General features: G+C 46.1%; 2 protein-coding genes and 1 pseudogene across 4 annotated transcripts in view; all 3 read left to right on the top strand.

Annotated features, from left to right (window-relative positions):
* Positions 1–18,758, top strand: part of LOC134296874 (zinc finger protein 850-like) — a 32,932-nt pseudogene extending 14,174 nt beyond the window's left edge.
* LOC134296866 (zinc finger protein 24-like) overlaps positions 2,381–20,456 on the top strand; it is a 115,775-nt gene continuing 97,699 nt past the window's right edge. Inside the window, exon 1 of the mRNA XM_062972865.1 lies at positions 2,381–2,836. The gene's annotated coding sequence lies outside the window, so the exon portion shown is untranslated. The remainder of the gene's footprint in view (positions 2,837–20,456) is intronic.
* LOC134296864 (zinc finger protein 24-like) lies at positions 2,843–6,899 on the top strand. Of its 3 annotated transcripts, XM_062972859.1 has the most exons (4): positions 2,843–3,208; positions 4,970–5,480; positions 5,817–5,934; positions 6,671–6,899. In XM_062972859.1, exons 2-4 carry the CDS (start codon positions 5,097–5,099, stop codon positions 6,805–6,807), a joined length of 639 nt encoding a protein of 212 aa, XP_062828929.1. In that variant the 5' UTR covers positions 2,843–3,208; positions 4,970–5,096; the 3' UTR covers positions 6,808–6,899. The 3 variants fall into 3 exon arrangements, with proteins under 3 accessions (XP_062828929.1, XP_062828927.1, XP_062828928.1); XM_062972857.1 differs by lacking the exon at positions 6,671–6,899 and having other exon boundaries at positions 5,817–6,532; XM_062972858.1 differs by lacking the exons at positions 2,843–3,208; positions 6,671–6,899 and having other exon boundaries at positions 3,257–5,480; positions 5,817–6,532.

Raw genomic sequence — 20,456 nt, 5'->3', positions numbered from 1 at the left:
TTGATCCCTTCCAGTCCGGCTTCCGTAGGGGGCACGGGACGGAGACTGTGCTAGTTGCCATCACAGATCAGCTTCGCTGCCAAAGGGATCAAGGCGGATCAGCGCTGCTCGTGTTATTGGATCTCACAGCAGCATTTGATACGGTCAATCACAATCTATTGACCCATCGCCTAGCCATGATGGGGGTTAGGGAGATACCCCTTAAATGGGTGTCCTCCTTCCTCCAGAATCAGGGACAGCGGGTGGTGAGGGGAGGGATGGTTTCCGAGAGGTCTCCACTAACTTGTGGGGTCCCACAGGGAGCTATTCTCTCTCCTCTATTATTTAACATCTATTTGCGACCGCTTGCCCGACTGGTGCGGAGCTTTGGGCTTGAGTGCCACCAGTACGCTGATGACACACAGCTCATTCTGAGGATGGAGGGCCGGTCGGACTCCGTACCCAATAGTTTCCATCAGTGCCTTGAGGCCGTTACTGGATGGTTGCGTGCCAGCAGGTTGAGGGTGAATCCAGCGAAGACGGAGATCCTTTGGCTGGGCCGTCCGGGTGGGGGGGAGATGCAGCTGCCTACCCTGGATGGCGAGACACTACGTCCGTCATCTTCTGTAAAAAGTCTTGGTGTCTTATTGGACCCTCTGCTCACGATGGAGGCCCAGGTCTCTGCTGTGAGCAGATCTGCGTTTTTCCATCTACGTCAGGCTAGGCGACTGGCTCCCTACCTATCTAGGAACGACCTGGCTACGGTGATCCAGGCGACGGTCATCTTGAGGCTCGGCTACTGTAACGCCCTCTACATTGGCCTTCCTATGTCAGTGATCCGGAAACTGAAGCTGGTGCAAAATGCGGCAGCTCGTCTTCTCGTCGGGGTGCCGGCGAGGTGGCGTATCACCCCAATTCTACAACAGCTGCACTGGCTACCGATTGAGTACCGGATTACTTTCAAGATACTGGTACTAACCTTTAAGGCCTTACATGGTTTAGGGCCGGCGTACCTGAGGGCCCGCTTATCCCCCTACCAACCCCAGAGATTACTTCGGTCCGAAGACCAAAATTTGCTTGAAATCCCTAACATACGGACTTATCATTTGTCTTCTACTAGGAAGAATGCCTTCTTGATTGTAGCCCCTCATTTATGGAATGCCTTGCCAGTTGAAACTCGAACTATCCGAGACCTACTTGCCTTTCGGAAAGCCTGCAAAACCTTGCTCTTCCAACAAGCTTTCGATGGGTGAAAAACTCGGGGCTATGTCTGTTTTTATTGTTGTTTTTATTGTTGTTATTGTTTATTTAAAGCTAAGTGTATTGTTTTAATCTATTTCTGTAAACCGCTCCGAGCCAAACTGGGAGTAGCGGTATACAAGTCTAATAAAATAAATAAATAAATAAATAAAATGGTCCCCAATTAACCAGAGAATTTGTTGATCACATTCACAAGGACTGCCAAAGGGGTTCCTAAGACCATCAGAAATATGTATTTCTGATGGTCTTTGACAACACCTCTGACATCCCCTTCGTGACCTACCCAGGGGTCCCGACCCCCTGGTTGAGAAACATTGATTTACACTGTTACCCTATTGCATATGAAATCTGTTATAATATAAATAATAATAATAAACTTTATTTTTATATCCCGCCCCATCTCCCCAAAGGGACCCGGGGTGGCTTACAACAGGGACAAGCCCGAAAACAACAACACAAGACATTTGACCAAAAACATTCCAACGATTCACAAAATAAATAATAAATACATTAAAATCCAAGCAATAAAATCATAGAATTAAAAACAACCAGCGGGGACAGGTTTCATAAAGTGCTGTGTCATGGAAATGAGTGATAAAGTGCCGTATGCCCTTAAAACAGAGAGAAGCATTTTAATGCCAGCTGTATTGGGCCTGTTCATTCAAACGCGCTCTGGAACATCCATGTTTTTAATTCCCGGCGGAAAATGGGCAGACACGCCCCTTGTTTCCTTTCCTCCCAACGCCCAATGAGAATCCGCCTTCCTCTCTGGCGTCATCGGTCTCCGGGCAGGAACGCCCCCGCCCCGCCCCCCGCTCCGCCCTTCTGCCGTTAACGGTCACTCCAGGAATCGGCCAATGGGAATGGGCCTCGTCTCTCCGCGTCACCCGTCTCCGGGCAGACTCGCCCTGGGCCGGACTCTCCTGGCCCGCTCCTCATGGCAGGCAGGCTGCCCGAGGAAGCGCCGGGTGAAGCGGAGAAGGGGGGGCCAGGCCAAGGAGCGGGAGGCGCCTCTGCGTGGAGATGGAGGTGGAGATGGGGGGGGCAGGAAGGGAGGCCGGAAGGGAGGCCTTGAGGCGAAGGGCCAGGCAGGCCAAGGCCGGAGGGGGGCGCGGGGGAGACTCGGGGACCCACTCAGCCCCCCCCCCCAACACGCACACGCACACTCACCCCTCCTCCTCCTCCTCCTCCTCCTCCTCCTCCTCCGCTTCCTCCTTCCTCTCCCTCCCGCGCTCGCTCTGACAGGAAAAGGCGCCTCTCGTCCTGAGTCTCTCTAGGAAGACGCCTCCCTCCTCGGTGGACTTCCGCCCGGGCTCAACATGGCAGCCGCGGGCACGATGCCCAGAGAGGGGCGGGGCTTCTCGGCCGTCGAACGGAGCTCTAGACAGAGAGAGACGCTCCTCCTTTCTTTTCTTCCCAACGCCCAGGGTCCGCCAATGGGCATCCGCCTCCCTCCCTGACGTCATCCGTCTCCGGGCAGAATCTCCCCCGGCCCTTTCCTTCGCCGTTCCGCCATGAACGGCCATTCCCGGGACCTGAGGGCCAATCTTGACCTCAGCTTGAAGGGTGGAAAGAACATTGGATGCCAAAAGGAAAGGTAGGATTGTTTGGAAGAGTGAATGTGATGGGTCTGCTGTAGAACGAAGGAGGTCTCTTTGAGAATAGGAAAGAAGTGTCTCCGTGTCTTCTGTGATCCCAAGAAAGAGGGAGGGAGGGCGGGAGAGAGGCCTGGCCTTGGTTTTGCCTTCACGTCCCTCTCTTCAGCCCAGGCCCCGGGATGAGAGACATGGCCTCGGGGTTGGGGAGATCCACAGGGCCTCGGAGACAGAAGCGAACGCCCTCTTCTCCTCAGGACCTTCTGGCCTTCCCAGGAGATCCGGCCTCCTTCCCGCCTCCTCTTCCCGTTCTTTGCAGGCATTTCATCTCATCATCACGACTGCCAGATGGATCCCAAATAGCAGCTCCATTGGTTAGTCAATTAGGATTGTGGGCGTGAGAATTCACTATGTTTGTTATCTTTTCTTTTATTTAAACACTACACAAATATGTATTTGTATATAAATGTTTCACTCTAAAATATCTAACATGGCTTGCCACCTTTTATATTCTAATCAAAGAGTGTTGATAGGTCAGTTATTCAAAGTCTCTTGAATAAAGAGTTCAAAAATAGTACAAAATGTAACTGTATACTATTAATAATATTTTACTCAACTGATCCTGCCGTGGTCATCTTCCTTTATTTACAGTATTTATATTCCGCCCTTCTTTCTCACCCCGAAGGGGACTCAGGGCGGATTACAATGAACACATATATGGCAAACATTCAATGCCAACAGACAAACAACATTCAGTTTTAGACAGACACAGAGGCATTTTTTAACATCTTTCCAGCTTCACGATTTCCGGCCACAGGGGGAGCTGTTGCTTCACCGTCCATTGGTGGCTGTTCTTCCTCTTCTTTTCCTCGTGAGCAGTTTTATGGTGTTGTAGATTAGTTAAATTAGCCTCCCGCATAAAGCGTCCCTAAATTTTCCCTACTTGACAGATGCAACTGTCTTTCGGGGCTGCTAGGTCAACAGCAAGCCGGGGCTATTTTTTTTTTTTTATGGTCGGAGGCTTAACCCGACCCGGGCTTCGGACTCATGGCCTCTCGGTCAGTAGTGATTTATAGCAGCTGGTTACTACCCAGCTGCGCCACAGCCCGGCCCCTTTGCTTCTTTGTGAATTCAATGAAGGGCTTCCATTCTTCTTGGAAGTTTCTGTGTATTTGTTTGTTGTGCAGCTGAAGTTAGTTTGTCCTTTTTGGCCATTTCGAAACCTTTTGTCGTCCAGTTTTCTGGTGTTGGCATGTCTTGTTGTTTCCATAGTTTTGCGTATTCAGTTCTTGCTTCTGTTGTCATATAAAGAAAGAGTCTTTCTTGATGTTTCCCAGTAGAAAAAGTTCTGGTCTTAATGGGATTTTGTACTCTAGAATAGTTTCCATGTCTCTGTGGATTTTTATTCAGAATTCGTTAGCTTTTGGACAAGTCCCAACATATCATATATCTCTGTGCGTGTGTGTGTGTTTGAGAGTTTTTCTGGAGTTATGTACCATCTATGTATCATTTTGTAGAAATTTTATTTAATTGTGTGACTCCTTGTAAATTTTAGTCATTTTTACCAGAGTTCTTCCCATTCTCATGGACTTATTGCCCAGCCTAGACTTTTCACCCACTGACTCATAGGTTCTTTTATTTCTCCATCAATTGTAAAATCTTTCAGAAGAAATTGATGCAGCTTCCCAGTTGGCTTGTTTTTTTGTCTGTAGCAGTTGGTTCCGATGATTCTCCGATTCTTGTCTACCCATTTTGTTGTCTAGACGGAGTCTCTGTTGGAGTCAGTTATATAATGAAACCATGTCATTGTTGAGTCTTCTTTATGTTTATTTATTACAAACGAACAAAATTACAATATTACAACATTTCTACCCCGCCCTTCTCACCCATCAAGGGGACTCAGGGTGGCTTACAGCATAAAAAACATATATCAAATAATTACAGTCACATTTCAAAATTCCATTTAAATTAAGTTACATTCAGACCTTCATAAATGTACATTTAAATAAAAATTCAAGGTGCATTTCAAGTACAAACCGGGTCTGTCATTATACCTTGGATCATATAGTTGCCATTTCTGCTGCTACTATTGCTCAAAAGCCTGGTCCCACAACCTTTCTGCCTTTCTTTCACAGAGGAAATGTGATTTTTGGCTGAGAATTTCGGAGTAGAGCCTGTGGAGGGATTTCTTTCCCTTGAAAGAAAGAAGAGGAGGAAAAGCATCTTGGATACGGTTGGGTTCTTCACCAGGGTGGTTCCAACATGGAGAGACCCAACTCACATGGACCTGAAGCAGGACCTGGGGGCAGTGGGGAATCCTGGAAAAGACATGAGTCCCTGAGTGTGGACCTTGACAGCTCGGACACACAGCGCCAGCGCTTCAGGCAGTCCTCCTACCAAGAGGGTGAAGGACCCAGAGGGGTTTGCAGTCGTCTCCACGATCTGTGCCGCCAGTGGCTGAAGCCAGAGCAGCACACCAAGGCCGAGGTGCTGGACCTGGTGACCCTGGAGCAGTTCCTGAGCATCCTGCCCCCAGAAATGGGGAGCTGGGTCCGAGAGTGTGGGGCAGAGACCTGTTCCCAGGCGGTGGCCCTGGCGGAAGGCTTCCTCCTGAGTCGGGCCGAGGACAAGGAGCAGGAAGGACAGGTGAGAGCATTCCCTCTGGGTTTCACTAACCTGGGGACTGATGGACAGGTTGAACGTACATCCTGCCTTTCTTCCAAGATGGGACCGATGTGGTGGATAAGCAAGGCCCTGCTCCCTTGGCCTCTTTCCCCACCTGCTCTGCCCCTCCATCTCTACCCTCAGCTTGGTTGATGCTCTGCTCAAGATAGAACATAGACAATGGTGGGAGGGGGAGGGGGGCATTGCTTCCAAACTAGGTTGCCATCTCAGAGTTATTCTTTCCAAAAAAGGTCTATAGGTCTGTGATGTTTCTGAACATTTCCCAAACTCCTTCTGGAATGCTCTGTGCTCTTCCAGGCCCATAATAATAACTCCATGGAAGTCCCTGCACCAGAGGAATCTCCACCAGACACCAGCCAGAGTCTCAGGCAGAAGGAGCTGAAGCGGGAAGGAGACGGGGCTGCCGCCTTGCAGGGTGAGAAGGAACTCTTCTGGGAGTTTTGGGGTTTTGTGCCAGTGGAAATCCCGCTTTGGGGGGATGAGTGCACACCCACAGTTGGAGCTTCAGAAGGTGAACATGCCGGATCATTTGGCCTTGAGATGGGTATATATCTTAAACTCATGTCTTTTCTGTGATGTTTTATGTACTTTAATATGTATTTTATAGAAAGGCAGTTTTAATGTGGATCTTTTATAGAAATATGTATCTTTGTTGAATTTTGACAAAGGTTGTGTTTTTAAAATTTTGTGGTAACCTGCCTGGAACTGCAAGAAGAGGCGAGTAAAAAAATAAAATAATAATAATAATAATAAAAATAAAATAAATTGTTATATGTAGGCATAGGGTTGCTAGAGGTGTCATTTCAGTTTGATTTGCAGTTTTCTTTCTTGCAATAGGACTGACAATGCAGCCCTTCAGTGTCTTCCCAGGTGGGACCCTAAGCTGAGCTGAGCCCTGAAACTGAGCTGGAAGACAAACAGCAAAGAATCACTTTTGTCAATTGAAACACAAAGCCCAGTGCTAGTTTCACTCAAACACAGCCCTGCTTGCGAGATAAAGTCCTAAACCCTCACATTGTACATCTTCATTGGCTGTTGAATGTGCCTGTGTTCTTAGGGTCGTTTCCTCACCGGTTTCTTTATAGGACTGCAATGGTCACCTCTGAGGCCTGTTTCTGTGACCAGCTTTCCACCCCTTGCTCTCTCTCCAGGGTCTGGAATGATGCTGTTGCCGAATCCTCAGCCGTTTCTCCCCCTTTGCGATGGAGTGGGACTGAGTCAGGTAAGCAGAAGGGTTCCTGGGAGAGGAGGACTGGGCCTGCCGGGGTGCCTTTTGCTCCAGGCTTAATTATCAACATCTGTTGAAACAGACAAGATAGAATGCCTTTCCTTAGAAGTGAAATACTGAAGGCACAATTGCAAACATTTGCTATAAGGGGTGGGGGGGGGGGGGAAATGAAGAGAAAACTAAATAAATCAGAATGGATGTTCAAAGAACTTTGAATGGAACTAAGATTCAAAAGGGTACAAGACATGGGAAGAGGGTGCTGCTTAATATGCGTATCATGTTTTCAGATGAAACCAAATTAGCAGGGATAGCTCACAGTCTAGAACAGGGGTCCCCAAACTAAGGCCTGGGGGCCAGATGCGGCCCATCGAAGCTATTTATCCGGCCCCCACGGCACAAGAGCAGAAGTGGGTTGGGCTAAATGACAGAAGGGGGTCTCTTCTTCTCTTACAACCCTTATTATTATTATTATTATTATTATTATTATTATTATTAACATTGAGGCTGGGTGGCCATCTGTCAGGGGTGCTTTGCTTGTGCTTTTGGTGCACAGAGGCAGAAGGGGGTTGGACTAATTGGCCCAAAGGGTCTCTTCAAACCCTCTTTGTTGTTGTTGTTGTTGTTGTTGTTGTTATTAATTATTATTAATTATTATTGCTTGGTGGCCAACTATAGTCCAGCCCTCCATCGGTCTGAAGGATCGTGAACTGGCCCCCTGTTTTAAAAGTTTGGGGACCCCTGGTCTAGAAGATAGGATCAGAATTCAAAATGGCCTGAACATGGTGGAGAGCTGGGCCAAAACTAACCCACTTAATGTCAACAAGAATATATGTAGAATAGTACACTTAGGCAGTGGGTTCTCCTGAATCCGGACCAGAAAGCCTTGCACAAGCAGGTCATGGAGGAGATGAATGGGATTGTGGACTCTCTTGGTAAGGCTCCCTCACTGATGGGGATTTCTGTTTCAAAAGGCAGTATTAGCCTAAATCGTCACAGTCACTGAGGGTCCGCAAGGCAGGGCTTGTGTTAGAAATATATGACATAAGAGTAATAATAATAATAATAATAAGCACCAATTCAGACTCAAGTGGGAAGATTTCCATAACTGGAGTCAAGTCAAAGTCAGTCAGTCTCTCTCTCTCTCTCTCTCTCTCTCTCTCTCTCTCTCTCTCTCTCTCTCTCTCTCAATCTCTCTGAGTGTTTGTGTGAGAAGAAAATAGAGGGAGGGAGCAGATTGGCTGGAGAGAGGGGCCGGAGAATGGATCATGAAAAAAAAAAAACTTCCCGTAGCATCAGATACGCATAGGCGGCTATACATCTTAGGATTGGTGTGATATTCAACCTTGTTTTTCCTCCTAACCAGGCAGGATAACCTTTGCGTGTCTGAAGGCTCAGCTCTCTCTCTACGCTGCCTCTCCCAGCACACAAACAGCCCCCAGCCTCATTCATTCACAAGACGGTGACTTGTAATATCATGTGTTCTGTGTTCTGTGCTTGTGAATGATTGGGGCTCGGGGCCTTTTGTGCACAGGGAGAGGCATAGAGCAGCCGTCACACTCTGCCCCTCTCCTTCAAGTGGTAAGAGTGTCACTCATGGTAGTTTCACATCTGCAGAAATCTAGCTCTTTCCAATTGAGTGCATCTTTTTGAAACACTCTGTATATTTATTTCATCCTAAATGTTAGAAAATCCCAAATTATCCGCAGCCACTTTCCTAAATTCTTGTATGTGAAGAGGTTGCAGCTTCCGGATAAAAGGTGTGCAGAATTAGACAGTTATTGGAATCAGAGCTGAACAAAGGGACAGTCGACAGAATGGTATTTCCAAGAAGTCTCTGTTTCTGCGGCATCAGGATTTTGTTGGGGAAAATTACCCCACAAAAAGCAGACCACCTATAATTACCAACAGGATACTTATAGTTGAGCATCCAGGTCACAACAAGCAGAGCATGAAATGATGTAGCTGTAAAAAATCAAGAACTTCGGAAGCAAAGCTGCAGAGTTCAGTCTTTAAAATTACAAAAAAATTAATAACTACATTTCTTAATAGTAAAGGACTGGATCTGAGCTGCTCTCTATTTCCATCTCTTCTCGGGTTTAAAAGAGAGGGAAAAACTCCAAGCCCCACATCTCTCCTGACACACAAGCAGAGAGAGGTCTTAATACACAAAGTACACACTGAGATATAAGTCAGAAATCTGAAGCAAAAGCATGCACCATTCTACAAAACCAATCAGAATGAGAGAAAGAAACAGAGAAGATAACAACTAGATACATCCCAACTGTCAATCAGGAGACAAGGGGGAGGGATTCCCTCAGCCTCTTCTGAAACTAGCTCCCTGTTTCTCATTGGGGACTGCAGACTTGAGCCGCGTGGGGTTGAATCACAACGGATGGATCACCAGCTCTTTCCTCTGGTCCAGTCTTGTCCTTCCTCCCAAACTGGGATGGTGTGGAGGCAGTCTCTTCTCTCTCACGTGGGATGTTACGTGGATGCCACTCTATCTGGCCGAGTCCTACAGACATCCCTTTTTTGGTCCTTCTCTGCCTTCATCATTGTTCTCCACTTTTTCTTTACAGTCACGGTTTTGCACATTCACAGCTTTGTCAGGCAAATCTATCCCTTTGCAACTCATATTTACAGCCAACTTCCAAAAACTGTAAAAGTCCCATTTGGCAGTTGGTGGTAAAAGGGTAAGAATCTCTGCAATACGGTAGAGTCTTGCTTATCCAACCTTAGCTCATCCAACGTTCTGTATCATCCAATGCAGTCTGCCTCCCGCCGGGATCCACAGCTGTTTCTCTCGGCAGCAACACGTCTCTCTGCGCACTAGTCGCCTGCCAGGAGGGGTGAGACGTAGTCAGCGCAGACAGCGTCCGACCTGCACCGGCTGCGTCTCGCCCCTCCCAGAATGACAAACTTTGTCTGTCTGGCCTGTATCATGTACTCTGACCCAGTGGCAGCTCTCCAGATTTTCAGACACAATGGTTGTCATCCTATTTTCTTGACTCTGTTCACGAGCGATACCAGGAAGTGAAGTGCAGCAGGGGCCCTCCCTTTGAGCTATGGCCTCTTCTTCAATAATGCTCTTGTGCTGTTCACATTTCCCTCCCACCAGGACCCCTGTGGGAACCCATAGTTTCTACACATAGAATAACAAACAGCGTGTTGCTGCCCAGAAAAACAACAACACGCCCAAAAACAATACAAGTGCAGCCACGCTCCCAAACAAGTGGCAGACCCTTTCCGCCACTGATCTGTGCATGCCCTTTCTTCTGCACGAGTATGGCTACGAAGAGAAAGAAGTTTGTTTTATCCATGGAACAGAAACTTGAGGCAATCAAGAGACTGGACAAAGGAGGAACAATACAGAAAGTAGCCGACGACTAATATGTCCAACAGGTAAGAGTAGGAGACTGGAAAAGGAATCGACTGGAGATGGAAGAATGGTGTACCTCCAAAGTTACCAATGGTGTGCTGAAAGAGGAAAATGATGAAAAGGTTTGACTATGAAAAAGTTAGTGAAGCTTTGTATGTTTGGTTTGTGTAGTCCAGAGACAAAGGCGTGCCTATTTCCGGGCCTATTTTACAGCAAAAGTCGTGTTTTCGAAAGGAATTTAATGAAGGGGAACCAGATTTTACAGCAAGCATTGGTTGGCTCGACAGGTGGAAGAAGCGTTATGGAATCAGTCGGTTAAGTGTTTGTGGTGAGAAGCTGTCATCAAATGATCAAGAAATAGAGGCATTCAAGAAAAACGTACAAGACTTTGTTGAAACTCAAAGCCTAACAGGCGATCAGATGTTTAATTGCAAAATGTTACCAAGTAGGAGTCTTTCAGCCAGAACTGAAGCAGCAGCCCCTGGCTATAAGCGTAGTAAAGAAAGGCTGACAATGTTAGCAGGCAGCAGTGCTACAGAAATCCACAAAATGGGCCTCGCAATGATTGGGAAGCCCAAAAATCCAAGAGCCTTTAAAACAGTTTCAAAAAACGCTCTTCCTGTAAAATACTACAATCAAAAAAGTTTGTTGATGACCAGTGAAATTTATTTATTTCGTGTCAAAAGCATTGCATAATAAATAAGTTTAAAAGTGGTAAAATAGAGGAATCACAAACAGCTAAATAGTTTTGGACCAAAAGCGGGCAACAGCAATCGCATTGTTCGTAGCTTTAAACAGCTCCTCCTCCGTGCATGAGGCAGGGCATTGTGGGCAAGCATACATATGAGGAGTTGTTTGTTCTGCTCCACAGTCACACAAGGTGGAAGATTCCTCCAGGTAGTGCCATCTTGCCAGGTTGTCTTTAGATCTGCCCACTCCGCTTCTGAGTCTGTTCAGGGACTTCCAAGTTGCCCATTCTTGGTTTGCCCCTGGAGGAAGACCCTCATGAGGGGCCATCCAGTCAGAATTGCCTGGTTTAGCTGCCCAGAGGGACACCCTTGTTGCTGCTGGAGGAACATCAAGAGGAGGGAGTGGTGGTTCTCATGAAGCCCTTCTGTGATTTGAGTCTACTGTGAGGAGGGTGATAGTCATGCAGTGGGTGGCTTTCACAATGTTCAACCTTTTTTCTCTCGCAGTTAGCAGCAACTTCCCGTTGCACGTCAGGAGGGGCAATGCCAGCTAACTTGTAGAGTTTATCAACAGGTGTAGGTTTAAGGCATCCCGTGATGATTCTGCATGTTTCATTCAGTGCTATGTCCACCTGCTTTGCATGGGCAGACTTGTGCCAGACAGGACAGGCAGACTCTGCAGTTGAGAAAGACAAGGCCAGGGCTGATGTTCTTATTACTTGTGGGTCTGCTCCCCATGAGCTGCCAGTCAGTTTCCGCAGGATGTTGTTGCGTGCAGCTACTTTGTGCTTGGTGTTCATGCGGTGTTTCCTATATGTTAGTGTTCGGTCTAAGGTGACACCAAGGTATTTAGGATGGAAACAGTGTTCGAGCTCTTGGCCTTCCCAAGTAACTTTCAGTTTCCTGTTGGCTTCACGGTTACGTAGGTGGAAAGCACACACTTGTGTCTTGGAAGGGTTAGGCTTCAGGTTGTTCTCTTTGTGGTAGCTGGGGAGATCTTTCAAGGCATTAGTGAGCTGGTTTTCAACTGTTTCAAAATCTTTTGCTTGTGTTGTAAGGCCAAGGTCATCAGCATATATAAAGCTCTTTCTGAGTGGTGGTTGTGGCTGATTGTTCGTGAAGATATTAAATAAGGTTGGTGCAAGAACGCTTCCTTGGGGTAAACCATTCTTTTGCCTCCTCCATCTGCTTTTCTGGCCCTGAAACTCCACATAGAAGCTGCAGTTTTCCAGGAGGGTCTGGACAGTTTTTGTATAGTCAAAGTCCCGGGTGATATGGTAGACTTTATGCAGCATTTTTCTATGTTGCACCGTGTCATAGGCTGCCGTAAGGTCCACAAAAACTGTTCCCGTGATGCAGCCTTTCTCATAGCCTTCCTCGATATGTTCAGTCAGATGAAGAATTTGACCTGTACAGTTTTTCCCTGGTCTGAAACCTGCTTGTTGTGCAATAAGCTTGGGTTCGATAACAGGTCCTAGTCGATTTAATAGCATCCTCTCATAGACTTTATATAGATGACATAAGAGGGAGATTGGTCGATAGTTCCTGGCATTGGAGGCATCTTTACCAGGTTTTAAGATGGCAATGATCTTAGTTTTCCTCCATACTCTGGGAATATGTTTGTGTGCCAGGCACTGATTGTAGAATTTCAAAAGCCAGTTTTCAGCTTTGGGGCCCAAGTGTTTGATTTGCTCCATCATCAGGTCATCTAGGCCAGGTGCTTTACCAGTCTTACATCGCTTGATGGCTTCTTTGAGTTCTTTCAGGTTTAGAGGAGAAGACAACTGGTGGGTTTCACGTTCTGGCACCCTGTTGATTTTAATCTTTACTCTGCTGCGGTTGGTTTTCCCATTCTGAATTAGCTGGTGAGCTATCTGGTCTGGTGTTAAGTTTGCATGTCCATGGTTGACCAGAGGGTCACTATCCAAGCGTCTCAGCAATTGCCAGGCTTTTTGGCAACTCTTGGACATGTCAAGGTTCTCAAGCAGCTCTATCCAGCGGTCTTTCTTAGCATTAGCTATGGCTGTAGATAGTTTTTGGGCTGCTGCTATAGTCCCATCACTGTATGGATTCTCTTGAAAGAGTCTGAGATATTCCTGTAGCTGATTTAGTGATTCTTCATTTAGGCCTGGTAGGTAGCTTGTGTGACAGCCTCTAGGGATTGAGAGCCTCGAAAATCTTTTCACAGCTTCTACAAACAGGTCATAATTTTCTATAGAAGGTTCTATATCAGAAATAGCTGCTTCCAAGGTCTCTGTAAACTTTGACCAGTTAGCTTTATTGAAGTTATATCTTCTGCGGAATGGGACACTTTGGTCTTACAGCTGCATATATTACGCAGCATATTGGTCTGTGCTGAGTATTAGGTATCGGGTTTAATACCCTTTTAATGCATTGGTGGATTATGCTTTCAATTACAAAAATCAGATCAGGGTTATAACCACGCTTCCATCGGCCGCTATTACATGATGGTGGTAATTTACTCTCATGAAGGAGGCTCATTCTACTATTATCGGCCCATGTTAGAACTGCTTCACCATTTCTATCATCTTCGTCATAGCCCCAGACACAATTATGGCTATTGAAATCTCCCACAATAAAATGGGCTTCATGATTGTGACAATTGGTTGGGGGCGTAAAATAGAAATCAGCCCCAGGTGGTTTGTAGAGTGAAGATACACTGCAACTATCCAGTTCCACAGATAGGATTTCAATGTTGTTCACTTCTGTGAGAGAGGTTGCAGATATTGCTATACCAGATCGTACAAAAATGGCACTACCATATTGTCTGTGAGGTCGTTCCACTGCCAGTTGCATTCCGAGAATTTTTGGTCTTCTCATTGTGATGTCTCTGTGTGTTTCCTGTATACATAAAATGTCACACGAGATGTCCTCGGACATTTTGGCTAATAGCTCTTCCTTAGCAAGTGACAAACCTTCTATATTAATAGACATAATTGTCAGCAATGGTCTTGATAAAGACCTTTAGTGTTCATCCATTTGTGGAGAGATAAAACACATTTAAAATGTTTAAAAAAATGTTTAAAAGCAATGCAATGCTTTTGGATTGGAAAGATCAGCCGTTTACAAGAAATGTTGCCCAGGGGACGCCCGACTGGATTTACTCAGTCTTCGAGGAGGCTCTTTCCATGTCCCCCACCAGTGAAATGTTCAAAGACTAATTATTATTATCATTATTATTATTATTATTATTATTATTATTATTATTATTATTATTATTATCCGTTATTTATATTCCGCTCTATCTCCCCAAGGAGACTCAGGGCGGATCACAATACACATACACGGCAAACATTCAATACCGTTTGGACAGAACAGAATAAGACAAACAGAAGGAGGTATGTGGTCTGGAAGTCCAGTTTTTGGGTGCCTTGGAGGCTGATGTTCTGCTCAGATTCAGTCATGGGGGTGCTGTTGCTTCATTCTCTATGACGAAGAGCCATCAGAACTTCCTCCTTCCACCTTCCTCTTGGTCACCGCATTTCTGGTCTTGTTCTTTATGGTGTTTTAAAATACCTCCCCCGCAATTTGCGTTGCCTCATTTCTCTATTTACAGCTTATAAACTGTTTTCAAACTGCTCAGGTAAACAGTGAGCTGGGCTTGAGGTCGAGCGCTCACCCCCGACCGGGCTTCGAACTGGCCACCTTTCGGTTGGTAGATCTTATTACTGCTACAGCCCAGCCCTAAGGAACTTGTTCCTTCCACGGAGGAATTTTTGAAGGAAATTTACCTGCCCAGGAAAGCGGTTTTGTTGCTAGACAATGCCCCGACGCACCCTGATGCAGAGGAGCTTCAAGAGGGGGACATGAAGGCGATGTTTCTGCCACCGAATGTAACCGTCATATGCCAACCGATGGATCAGGGCGTTTTGGAAGAGCTCAAAAGGAACTATCGCAGGATCTCAGGATCTCACACAAGGATAGGGTTTGGGCTCTAGAAACCGCAATGACACACATCAAGCAACAAGAAGAAGCTACGGGGATGGACATAAAGATGCCGCAAAGATGGCGAGACTTGTCAGCGGAGAAATGGCAATAGTTGGAAAAGCAGGCAAGGGTCACAGATGTTAAAAAATCTTCACAAGACTGAACTTTTTATGGATTTAACTTCCAACAGTGTTGTTTTATGCAATTCTATATTTATAGTCAAGTTTTTAGTAATAAATATTGTTTGTAGTCAATGCTTTCAATACATTGCGATGTTTTGGTGCTAAATTCGTAAATACAGTGATTTCTCCATCATGTTACCGTGTATTGAACTGCTTTTTCTGTTGATTTGTTGTAAAACATGATGTTTTGGTGCTTAATTTGTAAAATCATAATGCAATTTGACCTTTAATAGGCTTTTCCTTAATCCCTCATTATCCAACATTTTCACTTATCCAGTGTTCTCCTGGTCAGTTTATGTTGGATAAGCGAGACTCTGCTGTTCTCTGAAATTAGGTATGGGATCTTGTACGTTGGAGCGGAAAAATCCAACCTTCAGGGAGCATGGGAAAAGAGAACTGGGATTGGGGGAGAGAAATAAAAGGGAGGGAACGATGGTGAAATGGGTGGTAGTTGGTAAAGTCTAAAGCTAGAGAAAAAGGCAAGCATTTGGATGTGAAGGGAAAAGGCATCCATTCCCCAGAGAGAAGGAGACGGAATAAAAAACCGGGCTGGGCTGAGCAACAGGGAGCCTCTGGAGCGTATGTTACTCATCTCTCTCTTAGAGGCTCCAGGCAGACAACCAGGGTCCATCTTCACTGAACAAGGGGAGGGGAAAGGACAACAGGCATATCTTCTTTTCCTCCATGTTTATGTTGTCTTAAGAATCATTTCAATCCACTCCTTATCCCACTTCCTTTGAGTCTTTATGACGCACACTGAGGAATGATTTTTTATGTTCTTCTTCTTCACAGTAGATAACGGGGAGAAGAGCCATGTATGCACCAAATACAGGAAGCATTTGGGACACAACGGGTGCCTTCATCGACACCAGCAAGCCCACAGAGAAGATGGAGGTTCTGCCAGAGAAAGGCCCAACAAATGCATTGTATGTGGGCAATGTTTTACCCAAAATGTGGCACTTGTCCTTCACAAGACACTTGATGTTGGGAAAAGCCATCTTAAAGGGAAAGTATCTGCAAAATGTGTGGTGAAACACAAGGAATTTCACACAGGTCAGGAACAATACAGATGCCAAGAGTGTGGGAAGTGTTTTGCTTCCAGTTCAGCCTTGGTGAGGCTCAAAAGACTCCACACAGGAGAGAAGCCACACCAATGTCAGGAGTGTGGGAAATGTTTTGCTGAAAGTTCAGCCTTGTTGAGCCACAAAAGAGTCCACACCAGGGAGAAGCCATACAAATGCCAGGAGTGTGGGAAATGTTTTGCTTTCAGTTCAGCCTTGGTGAGGCACAAAAGACTCCACACAGGAGAGAAGCCATACCAGTGCCAAGAGTGTGGGAAATGTTTTGCTTGCAGTTCAACCTTGGTGAGCCACAAAAGACTCCACACAGGAGAGAAGCCATACCAGTGCCAGGAGTGTGGGAAATGTTTTGCTTGCAGTTCAACCTTGGTGAGCCACAAAAGACTCCACACAGGAGAGAAGCCATACCAGTGCCAGGAGTGTGGGAAATGTTTTGCTTGCAGTTCAACCTTGGTGAGCCACAAAAGACTCCACACAGGAGAGAAGCCATACCAGTGCCAAGAGTGTGGGAAATGTTTTGCTTGCAGTTCAACCTTGGTGAGCCACAAAAGACTCCACACAGGAGAGAAGCCATACCAGTGCCAGGAGTGTGGGAAATGTTTTGCTTGCAGTTCAAACTTGGTGAGCCACAAAAGACTCCACACAGGAGAAAAGCCATACAAATGCCAGGAGTGTGGGAAATGTTTTGCTGAAAGTTCAGCCTTGGTGGGCCACAAAAGACTCCACACAGGAGAAAAGCCATACAAATGCCAGGAGTGTGGGAAATGTTTTGCTGAAAGTTCAGCCTTGGTGAGCCACAAAAGACTCCACACAGGAGAGAAGCCATACCAATGCCAGGAGTGTGGGAAATGTTTTGCTTGCAGTTCAACCTTGGTGGGCCACAAAAGACTCCACACAGGAGAAAAGCCATACAAATGCCAGGAGTGTGGGAAATGTTTTGCTGACAGTTCAAACTTGATGAGCCACAAAAGAGTCCACACCAGGGAGAAGCCATACAAATGTGAGGAGTGTGGGAAATGTTCTGTTTCCCATTCAGACTTGGTGAAACACAAAAGACTCCACACAGGAGAGAAGCCATACAAATGCCAGGAGTGTGGGAAATGTTTTGCTGACAGTTCAAACTTGATGAGCCACAAAAGACTCCACACAGGAGAGAAGCCATACCAATGCCAGGAGTGTGGGAAATGTTTTGCTTACAGTTCAAACTTGATGAGCCACAAAAGACTCCACACAGGAGAGAAGCCATATAAATGCCATGAATGTGGAAAATGTTTTACTCAGAGTTCAGCCCTTAACCAGCACCAGAGAACACATACCGGGTAAAAAACAGCCATTGTGGGTAAATGTCTGATTTCAAACAGGACCCTTTGAGAAGTTCTGCGTCAGATTTGGTGGAGTCCCGTTCTTGTCATTTGAACCTGTAAGTTGGAGGTCTGTTCTCTGGAGCAGCAGAAAGCAAGCTCTGTGTGACAATCCTTCAGAGCAGTGGTTCTCAACCTGTGGGTCCACAGATGTTTTGGCCTTCAACTCCCCTAAATCCTAACAGCTGGTAAACTGGCTGGGATTTCTGGGAGTTGTAGGCCAAAACACCCGGGGACCCACAGGTTGAGGACCACTGCTTCAGTGTCAGTTCCTGGAAGGTGTAGGAGACAAAGATAGGCTCACACAGCTTGTAGCCATGGAAAACTTTATTGAATCCGCCTTGCCAAAATGGCCGCAAAGCTTCTACTGCCCGTCTTCCGCTCTTTCCCCTCAGTATATTGGGTGGTTGCTTCCCTCCTCCCTTCACGTCTCTTCTTCTCCATTCACACCTCCCTTTCCTTTTGTCCTTTCCCACGTCTGAAGACCAGACCCTGTCATAAATCAGCCTTCCCAGCCAAATGGTCTTCTTTATCCGATTTGTTGTAGTCAGGTGTGAAAAGAACAGCTTGGAGAATGCTGATCTTTTTGCATCCTGACATTCAGAGAGTTAAATATGATTGTCTTGTCACCTCGTCTGAAAAGAAATAAACCATATGTGATTCCATCACTTGTTCCTCTGGTCTTAGTTTCCAGCTCCATTTCCACCTTGGTTTAAATGTCCAGTTTGTGAACGTTGTGCCCCTACAGACACATCCTCTGTTTTCCTCTTTAGTCAGGACTGGTCAGCTTGAATATTGTAAATGGCCGTTATGGGAGGGATCCAGAGTTAGCCCTTTCCCTTTCAGACAGTGGCTCTCAACCAGTGGTCCACGGACTACCAGTGGTTCGCAAGAACTAAAATACGGTCTGCCTTCTAACCTTCCCTTCCTTTGCTTTCTTTTTTCTAGCCCTTCCTTCCCCTTTCTTCCTTCTTTCCTTCTATCCTTGTCTTCTTGTCCCTTCCTTTGCCTTTTCTCTTGCCCTTCATTCCTTCCTTTTTCTCTTCCCTCCCTTTTCTCCCCTTTGCCTTTTCTCTTGCCCTTCTTTCCTTTTTTTCTTCCCTTCACTTCCCTTCCTTTTCCTTCTTTTCTCTTGCCCTTCCTTCCTTTTTCTCTTCTCTCCTCTTCCCTTCCTTTGCCTTCTTTTCTCTTGCCTTCTTTCCTTGCTTTTTCTTGCTCTTCGCTTGCCTTCCCTTCCTTTGCCTATCATATGTTATGGACTGGAGTAGAGTACAATATATGTCTCATTTGATGCCTTATGAACTTGAATGCAAACTATAATTGTTTTTATTAATCTGTTTATCCTATTATATTATATTATTGATGTACTCTGATTGTTGTTTATGTGAGTTTAATATGTCGTAAGCCTCTTTGGGTCCGGTGAGGGAGAAAAGCAGGATATAAATAAAGATTCATCATCATCATCATCATCATTATTATTTTCTCTTGCCATTCTTTACTTCCCTTTTTCTCTTCCCTTCCATCCCTTTGCCCTCTTTTCCCTTGCCCTTCCTTCCTTCTTTCCTTGCTTTACCTTCCCTTCCCTTCTTTTCTCTTGCCCTTCCTTCCTTTTTCTCTTCTCTTCCCATATTTTCCTTTGCCTTATTTTCTCTTCCCCTTCCTTCCTTCCCTTCCCTTCCTTTGTCTTCTTTTCTCTTGTCCTCCCTTCCTTTTTCTCTTCTCTTCCCATATTTTCCTTTGCCTTATTTTCTCTTCCCCTTCCTTCCTTCCCTTCCTTTGTCTTCTTTTCTCTTGCCCTTCCTTCCTTTTTCTCTTCTCTTCCCATATTTCTCTTTGCCTTATTTTCTCTTCCCCTTCCTTCCTTCCCTTCCTTTGTCTTCTTTTCTCTTGCCCTTCCTTCCTTTTTCTCTTCTCTTCCCATCCTTTCCACTACCGAGAAGGAAGGCCCTGTCTCTCATCCCTGCCAATCATGTCAGCGAAGAGGGCGGGATTGAGAGCAGGGCCTCTCCAGACGGTCTTAGACTCCGAGATGGTTCATAAGGGGAGAGACGTTTGGACAGGTAACCCATCCAACACAGGCTGTGACCCTGTGCCCTGTTTGGCCTTGCGACTGACAAGGAAGACCTCTGCGTACAGATGACATTGAACTCCAAAACTTCAGATGATCTCTCCCAACGGCTTCATGTTGATGTTACACAGCGTGGGAGACAGTATTGAACCCTGCGGGGATTCTGGCAAGGGATTCTGCTTTTCCTGCCTGGCAGAAGGGGGTTGGACTAGATGGCCCTCGTGGTCTCTTCCAAATATACTATTCTGTGAATCTCTGATTTGGGTAAGAAGGCAAGGGCCTAGAGAAGTGCGGGTTCCTCTCTCTGGATGACCCCAAAAAGGGGCTGGAGAGCGACCTGCGGAGGATGCTCTGGATGGTGACGCTGCTTGGAGAGAATGGGGCTGGACTCCACGACCCACGGGATCAGTGGTTTCATGGCGAAAGAACACACATCTCCTCCTCCTCCTCCCAGTCAGTTTGGGTTGTGTGCTGAGGGGCTAATCATCTTCAGACCATGCAGGAATAAACAACCAAAGCACCCCCAACAGATGGTCATACCATCTCAGCTTAAAAACCTCCAAAGGAGACTCTTATGGACTCCCGATAGGAGCAGACTCCACTACTGAACAGCTCTGACCTTCAGGAAATGCTTTCTGTTGTGTAGGTGAGGCCTGCACAACTAGTCAGTGTTAATGAGTGATGGAAGGAAAGGAGAAGCAGAGTAAAACACACACACAAGACCCCTGCTAGACAGGCAGGTGAATTCAGTCCTCTCACGGCCTCCTCCAGCTATACAATGGGACAGACTGTCTCATAGGCAAGGAGTGGATTCCAACCCCCAAAACACGGCACAGTCCTGGTCACAGTTTCACAGCCTCTGGCCTTGTAAACTAGTTCGTCTCTTTGAATAAACACTCTTGAGTTCTGACTTTCATCCAAAGTCCTTGGAGGTTTTATTCTTGATTTATTCACTACTTATAACTATTTACAGGTCTTCTCTTAATATACAAAGATACACATT

The sequence above is a fragment of the Anolis carolinensis genome, chromosome 2 (genome assembly GCF_035594765.1).
Source record: "Anolis carolinensis isolate JA03-04 chromosome 2, rAnoCar3.1.pri, whole genome shotgun sequence".
Lineage (NCBI taxonomy): Eukaryota > Metazoa > Chordata > Lepidosauria > Squamata > Dactyloidae > Anolis > Anolis carolinensis.
Note: the sequence above shows the minus strand (reverse complement) of the source record. Positions and strands in the feature narration are given on the sequence as shown.